At 44.1% G+C, this 13,442-nt stretch overlaps 1 protein-coding gene across 23 annotated transcripts in view; it reads left to right on the forward strand.

Annotated features, from left to right (window-relative positions):
• PDE4DIP (phosphodiesterase 4D interacting protein) overlaps positions 1 to 13,442 on the forward strand; it is a 236,454-nt gene that overhangs the window by 32,087 nt on the left and 190,925 nt on the right. For 7 of the 23 annotated variants that reach the window (XR_016210706.1, XR_016210707.1, XM_089300089.1 and 4 more), the window contains exon 1: positions 7,073 to 7,575. The exons of the other annotated variants lie outside the window; for them this stretch is intronic. Coding sequence is in view for 5 of the 7 variants with exons in the window: in XM_089300089.1 (XP_089156215.1) it covers positions 7,559 to 7,575 (17 nt within the window). In the remaining 2 variants the exon portion in view is untranslated. Of the gene's footprint in view, positions 1 to 7,072; positions 7,576 to 13,442 lie in introns of those variants that run through there. 23 annotated transcript variants of the gene reach the window in all.

Raw genomic sequence — 13,442 nt, forward strand, 5'->3', positions numbered from 1 at the left:
CTGCTGTGTTCTATTTATCAAGTAAGTCTCTAAGGCCAACCCAAATTAGAGGCTAATTAGATTCTATCTCTTAACTGGAAAAGTGGTAAAGAATTTCTAGTCATCTTTAGAATACCACAGGTCCTGTGGTAGAGTCTGCTCTCTCTTGAAATGATATTTTTAACCTAAGGTTAAAGAGATGGACACGGAGCTCTGAAGACAAAGGAGACACCTGATGAACAGTGGCAGTGATCAGTGAGGTGACAGATGTTGGGGGCATATTGTCGTCCTGTCTAAGTGCTCAGTGAATGTTACGTGTCAAAATTAGGGAAACGGTATGCAGAATGGTTAGGCACTAACCTTTATAGAACTAAACTGGAGCTAAACTGATTGGTTTAAAAATCTTGCTATTTTCATGTATCGGCTTTATATTGTGCCTTCCTGTGCTTCATATTAGACATGTATACAACACAGATTACTAGAGCCTACTTCATAAGTTTGTTGTGAGAATGAAAGGAACTAGTACATACATCGCTTTTAGAAGAGAATTTGACAAAAATATATATCAGACCTGGCCATTTTTATTATTGCCTTGTACGTCATGTAATCATATGTATTAAGATCAATAGTTATTTTACTTGGAATCAAATTGGAGAGAAGGAAGGGGGAAAAGATTAAAAAAAAACTGAATAGAATGTAAAAGCACCGTTGAAATATTTGGAGCTTAGTATAAAGACCACAGTACCTTATGATTATTATTTTGTATCTTATCATCAATTTATGTATTTCCTGAAGCCCAATCAATGGACCAAATTAAGAACAGTACATTCAAGAAAGAATAGCCTAACTGGTTTAATTTTTCACATCATCTACCCAGATTATTTGAGTTCTAATCCAGAAAACTCTCATCAGATATATGAGGAAAGAGATATGTGTCTTTCTACAAAACAGTCCTGTGGGATTTAAAATGGGAATTAAAAAATGTGTCAAGATATGTCCAGTTATGCTACAGTTATAATATCTGAAGTTAAGTAACTTACTACAACAGAAACACATTTCTTTCCTTTCCCATCTATTCAGTTTGGGTCAGCAGGAAGGCTGTAAGCATCACATTCCCTCAGAGACCTAGACTGCTGTGTGCTCCATCTTGACATACAAGTATCGATCTTCAAGGATCAATACAACAGTGGAAATGGACATTGGCCAACTGAGTACTGGATCTTAAAAACATCTACATTCTACCTAGAAGTGAGCACATGAGACTCCCTCTCACATTTCAAGGGCCAAAGCAAATTGTATTTTATTGGCTAACGACCACACTGACTTTAAGTGGGGTGGGGAGAGGTAAAGTTACCATGTGTCCTCAAGGAGAAAAGCTTAACAAAGCCAGAAAGCACTACAGATCGGTGGGCTGTATTAGTATTCTTCAGATAACTCTCCCCTCCTACATTCCATGGGCAGACTGTCCATTTCTGCAGCAGTGGCTTTGCACCTGGCTATATGACTGACTTGGGTGAGTGAAATATGGCAGAAGGGACAGTGTGCCAGTTTGGAGCAGAGACTGTAAGACATTGAGAATCGCTGTCAGCTCTCTTGCTTGACTACACTCTGTTATGAGAATATTCCCCAGGTAACTGATGTCACTTTACGGAGGAGATATATAGAGTGAGAGATATATGGAGCAGGCTTAAACTCATGCCCAACCAATAAATACCTAAACCACAGGCCTTTGAGCGAGAAGTGGATGTTTGTTATACAATACTGGAACCTGGGAGTTCTTTGTTAAGCAGCATTGTTTCAACAAAAAGATGAGTAATACAATGACTCAATACAGAAGGATTTCCTGAACATAGCTGCGACAGATAATGTAGGCATATGAAATAGGAACTTACTAGTTAGTATTCTAAGAGATTTAAAGTAAAATTATATGGTATTTAATTATTTGTATAATAGATAGGTACATAGGTAGGTAAATAGGTGGGGGGGGGGCTTCAAAAGAGTACATGGAAAATCTTTTAGTTCCATTTCCTGTGAGCTTTTTGAAGTACTCTTGTATATATGTAAATATTATAACTGTTAGAATTACTCATCTATTAAATAAGAACAAATTAAAATTGTAAATTCTAGTGCTGTTGAGGCTAAGATGATAAAATTAGAATGTCCTTTAACATTCCCATGCCTATGAAGTTAGCTCAGGGAAATAATTACTGTAGTCTGTTCCTGCTGCCGTAACAAAAAACAAATGATTATTTAGAATAATAAATTTAGAAACGTATTTCCCACAATTCTGTAGGCTAGGGAGTGGAAGGTCAAGGAGCTGGCAGATTCGGGGACTGGTCAGGCCCGACTTTCTGATTCCAAGATGGCTCCTTGCTCCTGCAACCTTCAGAGGGACACACGCTCCATTCTCCCGTGGCAGGAGGGACAGCGGGGCAAAGAGGAGCGAACTCCCTTCAACCTCTTCTATGTATTTACTTTTAAAAGATTTGTTTGTTTATTTCAAAGGCAGAGTCACAGGGAGGGAGAGAGAGAGAGACAGAGAGAGAGAGAGAGAGAAAGAGAGAGAGAGAGACCTTCCATCTGCTTGTTCACTCCCCAAATTCCTGCAGCAGACAGGACTGGACCAGGCTGAAGCCAGGAGCCAGGCACTCCATCCAGGTCTCCCACGTGGGGAACAGGGAACAAGTACTTGGCCCATGATCACTGCCTTCCCAGGTGCAGTTGCGGTAAGCTGGATGGGGAGTGGAGTGGCCTGGACTGGAACCAGCACTCAGATGTGGGGTGCGAGCACTCCAAGCAATGGTTTAGCCTGCTGTGCCGCACTTCGGCCTCTTTTATAAGAGCACTAATCCCATTCATGAAGGTGGAGTGCTCATGACATAATGCCCCAAAGCTCTGCCTCTTAACGCTATCACACTGGGCATTATGTCTTAGCATAGGAATTTTGGAGGGATACGTACATTCAAACAATAGCATTATTCAAAAGAGTAAAATAGTCAAGGCAGAAAAAAATTCATTATAACAATATTTGTAAGAGCTTAATATTAGAACTAGCATATGGTGTAGCAGGTAAGGCTGCCACCTGCAGTGTCGGCATCCTATATATGCCCAGTTGGAGTCCTGGCTGCTCCACTTCTGATCCACCTCTCTGCTATGGCCTGGGAAAACAATAGAAGGTGGCCCAAGTCCTTGGGCCCCTGCACCCATGTGGGAGACTCAGAAGAAGCTCCTGATTCCTGGCTTCAGATTTGTGCAGCTTGGGCTGTTGCAGCCATCTAGAGAGTGAACCAATGGATGGAAGACTCTCTCTTTCTCTACCTCTGCCTCTCTGTAACTATGCCTTTCAAATAAATAAATAAATAAATAAATAAATAAATCCTTACAAATAAATAAATAAATAAAATTAAAAATAGCATAACTATACAGTATCTTAAAGCTATACTTCTGTTGACATTACAATATATTATACAGTAATTAGAATAATAAATATGAATATTCTTTAACAAGGTGGAAAGATATATATATATTTTTTTTTTTGACAGGCAGAGTGGACAGTGAGAGAGAGAGACAGAGAGAAAGATGTTCCTTTCCCGTTGGTTCACCCTCCAATGGCCGCTGCAGCCTGCGCACTGTGGTCGGTGCACTGCGGCTGGCACACTGCACTGATGCGAAGCCAGGAGCCAGGTGCTTCTCCTGGTCTCCCATGCGGGTGCAGGGCACAAGCACTTGGGCCATCCTCCACTGCCTTCCCGGGCCACAGCAGAGAGCTGGACTGGAAGAGGAGCAACCGGGACAGAATCCGGTGCCCCGACCGGGACTAGAACCTGGGGTGCCGGCGCCATAGGCGGAGGATTAGCCTATTGAGCCGCAGTGCCAGCCAAAAGGTATATTTTAAAAATTATTTATTTATTATAAAATCAGGGACATACACACTCAGAGTGATTCACTCCCCAGATGCCCACAATGACTGAGTCTGGGCCAGGCTGAAGCCAGGAGCTGGGAACTCAATCTGGGCTTGAGCCATCATCTGCAGCCTCACAGGAAATGCATTAGCAAGAATGCTGGAATCAGAAGTGGAGCCAGGACTCCAACCAGAGCACTGAGGTCAAGAGCCAGCAGCTTCATTCAGGTCTTCCTTGTGGGTATCAGGGACACAAACACTTGGGCTATTTTCCGCTGCTTTTCCTAGGTCATTAGCAGGGAGCTGGATTGGGAAGTGGAGCAGCAGGGCCTCGAACCAGTGCCCATATGGGATGCTGGCATCATAGGCAGCAGCTTTACCTGCTACCCCAAAGCACTGACCCCCCAAGTGATATGTTAATTGTTAAACCAAACACCCACCCTGAAAAAAAAGTAATAAGTGAGAAAAGTAATAAAAATAAAAGATGTAAATAAAACTAGATAAATAGATGTGAAATACATATGGATAATGACCAAGGGGAATATGAAGTCTTTTTTTTTTTTGACAGGCAGAGTGGACAGTGAGAGAGAGAGACAGAGAGAAAAGTCTTCCTTTTGCCGTTGGTTCACCCTCCAATGGCCGCCGCGGCTGGCGTGCTGTGGCCGGCGCACCGCGCTGATCCGAAGGCAGGAGCCAGGTGCTTCTCCTGGTCTCCCATGGGGTGCAGGGCCCAAGCACTTGGGCCATCTTCCACTGCACTCCCGGGCCACAGCAGAGAGCTGGCCTGGAAGAGGGGCAACCGGGACAGAATCCGGCGCCCCAACTGGGACTAGAACCCGGTGTGCCGGTGCCGCAAGGTGGAGGATTAGCCTATTGAGCCGCGGCACTGGCCTAATATGAAGTCATTTAAACATTTATCCTGGAGGAGTGGTTATAGTCATATTTTCTTTTAAAATATAACACAGGGGCCGGCGCTGTGGCGCAGTGGGTTAATGTCCTGGCCTGAAGTGCTGGCATCCCATATGGGCGCCGGTTCAAGACCCAGCTGCTCCACTTCCTGTCCAGCTCTCTGCTATGGCCCGGGAAAGCAGTGGAAGATGGCCCTGCACCCATGTGGGAGACCCGGAAGACGCTCCTGGCTCCTGGCTTCAGATCGGCACAGCTCTGGACGTTGCGGCCCACTGGGGAGTGAACCATCGGATTGAAGACCTCTCTCTCTCTCTCTGCCTCTTCTCTCTCTGTGTAACTCTGATTTTCAAATAAATAAATAAATCTTTAAAAAAAAGTAACACAAAAATAAATATAATCTTGAAAACAACAAAATTTTTATTCTAAATATATGCTCATATGGAAAAGGCAAAAAAGTGTTTTGACTGAATTATATATATATTTTAAGACTAGAAGTTTGACAAACTTAATATTGGTTATCTCTGGGTATTATGGATAATTTCTATATCCTTTTTGTTTCTTTCAAATGTACAATAAATGTGTTATGAACTCTTGGTAAAAATTATTTTAAAAATAAGTGCGGGACTGGTGTTTGTCACAGATGCTAATAAATGGCCCAGGGATGGTCACTGGGGACACCCACCTGGGACACCCAGATTGAGTTCCTTCTGGCTTTTGCCTTGCTCAGGCCTGGCTGTCGTAAACCTTTGGGTAGTGAGTGAGTGGATGGGGTCTCTCTCTCTCTCTCCCTTCCTCTCTCCCTCTCCTCTCCTTCTCTCCCTTTTTCAAATAAATAAATAAATAAATATTTTAAGGGAGCATATTTTCTAGCCTTCCTTCTGAGACCCCACCGTTTGCCTAATTAGTGCTAGCATTTCTTAAATGCAGTGCATGTCTGGCTGTAGACAGTCTTCCTCTGCACAAGGCAGTAGCCCATAATTTGAATTGAGACAAAACTAAATATAGCACCACATTTAGTATGGGGGATGGAAATCTGACTCTTGCCGCCTTTTTTTTTTTTGGCCTGAGAGGCAACAGGAGATTCTTTTCAAGACAGGTGGCCTGAGAGTCTTGTGTCAAGTCAGACTGGACTTTAAATTTTTTCCTGGTAACATTCTAAGCTCAGGAGCAGTGTGATCTTAGCTAGGAACCAAGTGTTGGGTTTGCGGGATTCTAGGCTAGGGCCTTGGGACCGTCTTCCCCAATCCCTACCTTCCCTGGTGATCTAATTAGTGCTCATTGGAGAACTAATCAAAGTGATGAGCAGTCAGATGATAGCCCCAGGAACCCAGGCTCCCCACAGCCTCCAGCACTCCGCCATGCCAGGGACCTTCTTGCCGTAAACTCTTCAGGGGCTAAATCTGTTCTGGAGAAAAGTTATTGGTCAGCTCTTTGGGACTGCAGAGAATGCATCTCTGCGGCTGGGCGGTAGGGAGGGCACCTTCTATCAGGGCCCCAGTACACAGGCTTTGAGCCTCATTAATTCTCAGACTGATCCTCTGTGAAATAAGTGTAACCAAGACAATGTTGCCACATGTAGGCACTACAAACTTTTTTTTTTTTTTCAAATTAAAAAAGGTCAGTGGTAATGCTAATAATAACAGTGATTATGTCACTTCATAAAAAGGAGCTTGGGGCTGTGAGCACTCCAATTATAGCTTGTCTGAACCTTGATGCATAAGCAGATGGATGATGGTTCAGGGTCTCGGGCACTGCTGTCTCCAAAAGACCCTTTCCCACGATCTCACAACAGACACTCCGCAGGCCCCAGGTCTTCAGGACCACTGTCTGTGTTCTGAGAAGTCCAGGAACCCGCTGGCTCTTTGAAGCTAGTGAGGGAGCCTTGTTGCTGTGGAAACTGAAAACCAAGGAAGGGGAAGGCCGTGACCTAAGGGGACGTCTGAGATGAAGGGGCTAGCAAGGTCGCAAGGCCTTACTAGGATGCCTCCCTTCCTAGGGTCGCTGTCCCTAGCATAGCAGTGTAGCTGACGTGGCAAACCTGTAGAAGATGCACTGTGTCGCGCTACGGCCATCTGGTGCTCCATCTGCATTCAGCCAGGATTGCATCTAAACCTTAGGAGACTCCGTCTCTGGCTTCGGGGTTACCTGTGGGTGGGTGGGGGTGCACAGGCTTGCGAGAGCATCGCCGCTCCACATTCTCCCCACGGTTGGTTGGTTGGCTTCATTCAAAGCCCCTCCTTGGGATGGGCGAGGGACTGGCCCGCGGCGCCCTGGAAGCCGCCTGCCCTTCTGCCAGCGCCGATGGTTGGAGCAGGCGGGAGAGGGCCGGAGCCGCGAGGGTGTGACCGGCGGCCAGGGACCTCCCGCGCACGCTGGCGGTCGGAGCCCCGCCTCCGCTCGCGGTTGACAGCTCAGCTGGTGTGCGCGGCTCGTGCCAGCCAGACGCGTCTCAGCCCCGGAGGCTGCCCGCACGGCCCGGCGCCGCTGCGCTCCGCTCCGCTCGCTCGGCGCTCAGCCTCCCGCTGAGAACAGTCTCTCCCTTGTGCCGCTCGCACGGTGAGGGGACGTTCGGCCGCGGAAATCGGGTTTCTGAAAAAGCAGGAGCCGAGCTCTCTCCCTCGCCGCCGACGCAGACGCAGAAGGAAGGAGCTGGGGAGGAGAACGCCGGGGCTTCTCGAACTGGAGATTCTTGGGCAAGGCTTCTCTTTTTCCCAGGGGGCTGCCACTCCCGGGTGAGCAGTGTCCCAAGGGTAAGGAAGCACCTGGAGGATGGAGCAGGCGTGGAGGTGGGTGAGCTGCTGCTTTCTTGCATATTTTCTCATTCTCGACGTGGTGTCCCCTCCCCGCCCCCAGCGCCGGAGCCAGAGGTCCCCCCTCCCCACCTGGGGCCGTGGGTCGCTCCTTGTCCCCCCACTCCACCCCCACTCCACACCCTGCCTCACCCTCCCTGCTTCACAGCCCACCTCTGGGTCCTCCTGCATGCATATGTTCTGTTCTCTGGTGGTGGTGTTCCCCTTGCTGAATGACTCCCTGCCACCTACTCTGGATGTTAAAAATAACCAGTGGAGGCTGCCTGGAAGTTTTTGTGGAAATGTTTCTGCCTCTTCCTTGTTCTTGGAGCTCTCTTTCCCACAGACGGGGGGGAATCCAGCAGGTCTTTCTCTAGAGATACCTTTGATTTCAGATACTTGGAGCAATGTCATCCTCACCCTTCCACTGTTTCCTTTCCAACTTCACCATCCACTCCTTGCACAAAGACGAAGAGGACTTGAGTGAGCAGGGCCGGGCAGTGCTCATGTCCAGAGGGGCCTTCAGTTGCAACTGACTTTGGGAGAGGAAAGGGACCGGGAGGCACTTGCTGCTGGTCAGGCGTTCCTGGGGCCTGGTGACAGCTTGGAGGTCAGATTTTGGAGATGCCCAGTGAAATCGGGCATCCCTTACTCCTCCCTTCAAATATACTGTAAAATGGAGCTCACTCAAGGAAGGGTTAAAGATAAAAGACCATGTATTTGGACAAAGACTTCATTTTTTGTTTTTAGTGGGAGAGCAGGTGTGGAGACAGTGTTCCAGAGATGGTTCCATGACAGATACACTTCTATCTCCAATTATCTGACTCCTGACCCACTGAAGACTGTGCAAATACAGAAGACAAATTTGGGGCTTAACAGTACTTATTGTTGAGCTCAACAGGAGTGCATGGTATAAAGTGACTTTGAAAGAAAGGGAAAATTCAAGCATAGGGTGTGTTGATAGAAATGTTGGTAGAACGGTCTAGATTTATTAGTGATGGCTCTGCTTTGGGCTCATTTCTGCAGTTCTCAGGGCTGTTATAGAGGATGGCTCTGCTTTGGGCATCACTAAGATAAAAGAGTTGAGTCAAGAGACACAAGGGGTCCCAAAGCTATGTCAGGTGCTCTTTAGACTGAAGAAGTGAAGACTGGGAGAAGTGAGTAGCTGACTTCAAAGATCTGAGCAGCAGTTGGTGACAGAGGATTTAGATAAATTTAGAATCCCTCTTACAAGGACAGAGCAACCTGTAGAGACAAATGGCAGGGTAGGGGGGTAAGTTAAGGCTGAGTATAAGGAAAAGGCCTTCCAACAAGTGAGCTACCTGGACAGTAAAGAGAGTCCTGACCCTGGAGTTATTCAGCCAAGGCCAGATGGCCATGAGAGTGAGTGTATCAGGGGTTCTTGCTTTCCAGTGGTTTTCATACTTTTTAAAAAAGAATTACTGATTAAGCTTTTTGAACTTTATATATACATTTAAGAATTTCAGGCAAATTCAGAAATAACTCGGATAAATCACAAATCACATATTTATAGTCCAGTTAATTTCACAAACTGAGTATACCCATATGATGGGCACTCAGTTCAAGAAAGTGGACATCCATGGTGTCTCTGAAGTCCTCCTTAGGACTCCAGCAGCGGCCATCATCCTTATTTTTGACATTGACTGGTTTTGCCTAGTTTTGAACTTTATGTAAATGAAATTGTATGCTGTTTACTTTTTTGTATCCAGCTTCTTTTGCTCTGTCTTATGCTTTTGTGATTCTAGTACATTGTTGTGTGTAGTTGTAGTTTATTTATTCTCGCTTCTAAATAAGATTCCATTGGGTGTAAATATATGAGATTTATTGACCTATTCCACTGTTGATAGGCATTTGGAGGGCTTCCCCTTTGGAGCTATTGCAGATGGTGTTACTATGAATGTTCCTGTACATGTCTTTTGATGAACATTTGTACACACTCCTGTGAAGTAAATAAGTAGTAGAATCGCTGGGTGACAGGAAATGCATGTTTAGTTTTAGTAAATATTGCCAAGTTGTTTTCTAAACTGGTTATAAAAGAAGTTTCTAAAGAGTGTATCCAAAGGGTAGAGACAAAACGCAAAGGTACTCCACATAACTAGGCATTAGGGAAATACAGATTAGAACCAAGATGCCATGCTACACACAAATCAGAGTTGCTGGAATTAAAAAGAGAAAATATCAAATGTTACGGAGAGGAGCAGTCACAACTTTAACATTGTTTTAAAACTCTTATCCACAATAAGGAACTTATTTTTGTTGCAGGCAAGTACACTTACATATGTAACAAATAAAAATTTCATGCAACAATACTTAACCTTAGGATGTGTTTTGTATTCTGATATATTCTATTCTTTTTCTTTAAATAACAAATCTGGTTCTGACTCACTGAGTGTATTTCACCACCTAATGGGTCACAGTTGGAAAAATCCTATAATCACAGATGATGGCTGACGTCTCAGATCTTTGCTAACTCAGAGATCGGACTCGTTCATAAACACTTTTTAAAAATTCGAGAACCCCAAAAAGGCCAGGCACTGAGGATGAAGCGATAAAAGAAAGCAGGTCTCTGTCTTGGGGTCTTTCTAGCCTCATCAGCTGTAACTTTAATAGGCAGAGGTTTTGGACAGGGATATGGGCACTGGCTGCTTGGGGAACACAGGGGAAAAGCACAACCTGGAGGAGTCAACATAAAAGTGAACTCTAATTGCTTCCTTTTATCAAACACTCTTTTGGAGGGAATCTTTTTTCATACTTTATTTTACCGGATCCCCACAGCCCTATGAGGTAGATGTTGTTATACCCACTTTTAAAACAAGGAAACTAAATTTTAGAGAGATTTAGTGATTTTCTGAGGATGACAAATATAGTTTAGGAGGCAGTACAGCCTGGAACTATCCAGTTCCAAAATGTATGCTCCTAATTGCTTTACGTGAGTTGAATCTTGCAAGTGACTTCGTTTCTGAGTTGGGTTTATCATGACACTCTTAATCTTATGGATAGGCATCAGTCTACGCTCTTATTCCCAAATTTCATTTCGGGTAGCTCCTGAAAGCCCCTCACCCTGGAACTTTATGTAAATAAAATTATACTCTGTGTTCTCTTTTTGTACCCAGCTTCTTTCATTCAGTGGTTTGGTTTTGGGATTCTTCTGTATTGTTGTATCTAGTTGTAGTTCGTTTATTCTTGTTGTGTGTAAACACATTACATTTATTCATCCATTCCATTATTGGTAGGTATTTAGGCAACTTTCAGTTTAGAGCCATTGAAAATGGTGTTGCCATGAAATTCCTGTATATGTCTGTTGGTGAACATGTGTTACACTTGCGTTGAGTAAATGGAATAGGTCCTGCACATGAACTCTTACCTTTTTTATGTTGCTCAATCTACCCACAAAGGACAGAGTGGTGGTGGGTATTTGCATTTCCAAAGTTAGATGTCCTCTACTCTCAGATGCACATCGCCTCCCCCTCACAGCTCCCTGACAGTGTTTTTTTTTTTTTTTTTTTTTTTTTTTTTTTTTCCTCCAGTGACAGTTTCCTGACTTGCCAGCCTTTCTGGTTAAATCATCTAAGAAGAGCATGGTTGGCTCTGGATCAGCCAGTTTCCCATGAACATATTGGCCCTCTTAGAAGCTGATGTGATAATTAATCACATTGATACCCCTAAATAGGGTAAGGATTGTCAACGTGATAGAGAGATAGCTTCCTGGCTAGGTAGATGGGGACAGGGGACCCTCCCCACTGTCTGGAGATGAGAGAAAAGTTAAGCAACCGACTTCCGTGAAGGATCTTGATGTCATGTGCTAGTCCTTGTAATCAAGGTTTTTCTGTGCTCTTGTAACTGATCTAGGTAACTAGAATTCTGTGGGGCTTGGGAAAAGTTTCATGTGTTTTCCATTAAGTCTTGATTGGAACCATCACCCAATTAGCCACTTAAAACCATCCCTCTCCTGGGCCAATCTCAAGAACTTCCCCTTTTACAGCCAATAAAATCCCTAGACAGTCAGCCTTCAAGACAGCTCTTTCTCCATCACCCCTCTCAGCATTGCCAGGAGATTTTTTTTTTTCTTTTATTCTTTAATTCTCTGCTCTCTTTTAACAAACCTCTTCTGCTTTACACACTCTCCCTTGTCCATGCTTTTCATTCTTGGATACAAGACACTGAGCAGGTAGAGAACAAGAAGCACAGAGCCCTGCAACAGAAGGAACAAGTTTATGGAGATGAAGAACTTAGAGATGATGGTAGTTTTTCTGACCTTGTAAATATAACAATAAGGCAAAGAACTTCTGTTCTAAAACTTTTAACATTCATATATCTGGACTAGTAGCTCCCTCGCCTTCAACTTTCAGTACAGAGAGTGTATCAAGGCCACTGTTTGTATTAATTACCGATGGCTGCTGTAACAAATTCCCCAAACATAGTGACTTAAAACAAGTCAACTTTATTACCTTGCTGTTCTGGAGGCCAGAACACTAAAATGTGGACACCCCAGGGAGGCCATTATTCAGCCTAGCACACTATTTAATGCTGGAAAAAATCATTACTAATTCACTTCCCCTTTAGGTGGGAATATTCTTGTTCCTAGTGTATGGGAAAGTTGAATAAAAGGTGAATCATATATAAACCTGAACAAATAACTCAAGGAAAACAACTTGAAACATTTCATGTCAACCTATAAAACTGACAGGTAGGAAAGAAAAGCTAATTGATTAGTCTGTTTTGTTTGATATTATCCTGTAAGTTGATGTAATAAACTTCAAGCATTGACTATATTTGCCTACTGTGTCTGAAAATTTGGATTATCATCTAAGAAAAATAATAATGCAGTTTCAAAATTGAAGAATTTTGATTTTATTTCTTCTCTGACATATAAACTACAACACTTCAAGTAAGAAAAGATGCTCATTGATGACTTATTTGCATTTATTCTACGCTATACTAGTACTTAGCCTTGAAGAGTCAGGGATATGCATTTCTCTTTGAATTCATGGGAAATTTCTGATCAGAGATGGCATGTCACCCCATTTTGCAGATAGGGCTCTGAGGTTAGATGGTTTACATGATTTCTTGGCATTGACAACTGGTATGCATTGTTGCACGAAGGTTTGGTAAATTCCCATGTCTTTGCTTATCATGGTGGTGGTACTTTTGATATAACATATTATTACTGAAACACCTTTGACATTGAATTCCTGTTTAATATTCATGCTGCTTGTGTTGGCATTGTGGCACAGTGGGTTAAGCTGCTGCCTGTTGACACCAGCATCCATATGAACACTGCTTAGAGTCCTGGCTGCTCCACTTCTGATTAGCTCCTTGTCAGTGTGCCTGGGAAAGCAGTGGAAGATGGCCCAAGTGATTGGAGTTCCAGGCCTGGCCTAGTCCTGGATATTGCAGCCATGTGGGGGGTGAATCTGTGAATGGATGATCTCTCTCTCTTTTTTTCTCCCTCTCTCTTTGTAACTCTGCTTTTCAAATAAATAAAATAAACGTTTTTAAGAAAATAATATTCAGTGCTGCTAACAATTTTTTTTTCTGCATTTTGAGAAGGAAAATCTCTGCCTCGGCAACCCTGGTCTTCTTTTCAATAGGCCTCTACTTAGATTTTGGCTTGGGGGCCTTGCTCAGTCATTTTCACTCCTGCTTGCTTATTTCCCATAGATCAGCCCCGTCTGGAGCATCATCCCCACTGCCATGCAGCTTTAAGCTGAGGCTGGATTTGAAATGCCAGAAGATTGGGAAGGGGTTGTTTGTTTTCTTTGAATGAGTGGCCTGGCGCTTGCCACATTGTCATCTGCATGTCCAGGCTTTCCTGACTATGGCTGCGGGGTTAGCTTTGCAGG

This window comes from Oryctolagus cuniculus, chromosome 7, assembly GCF_051225735.1.
Source record: "Oryctolagus cuniculus isolate XC-2025 breed Fujian yellow rabbit chromosome 7, ASM5122573v1, whole genome shotgun sequence".
Lineage (NCBI taxonomy): Eukaryota > Metazoa > Chordata > Mammalia > Lagomorpha > Leporidae > Oryctolagus > Oryctolagus cuniculus.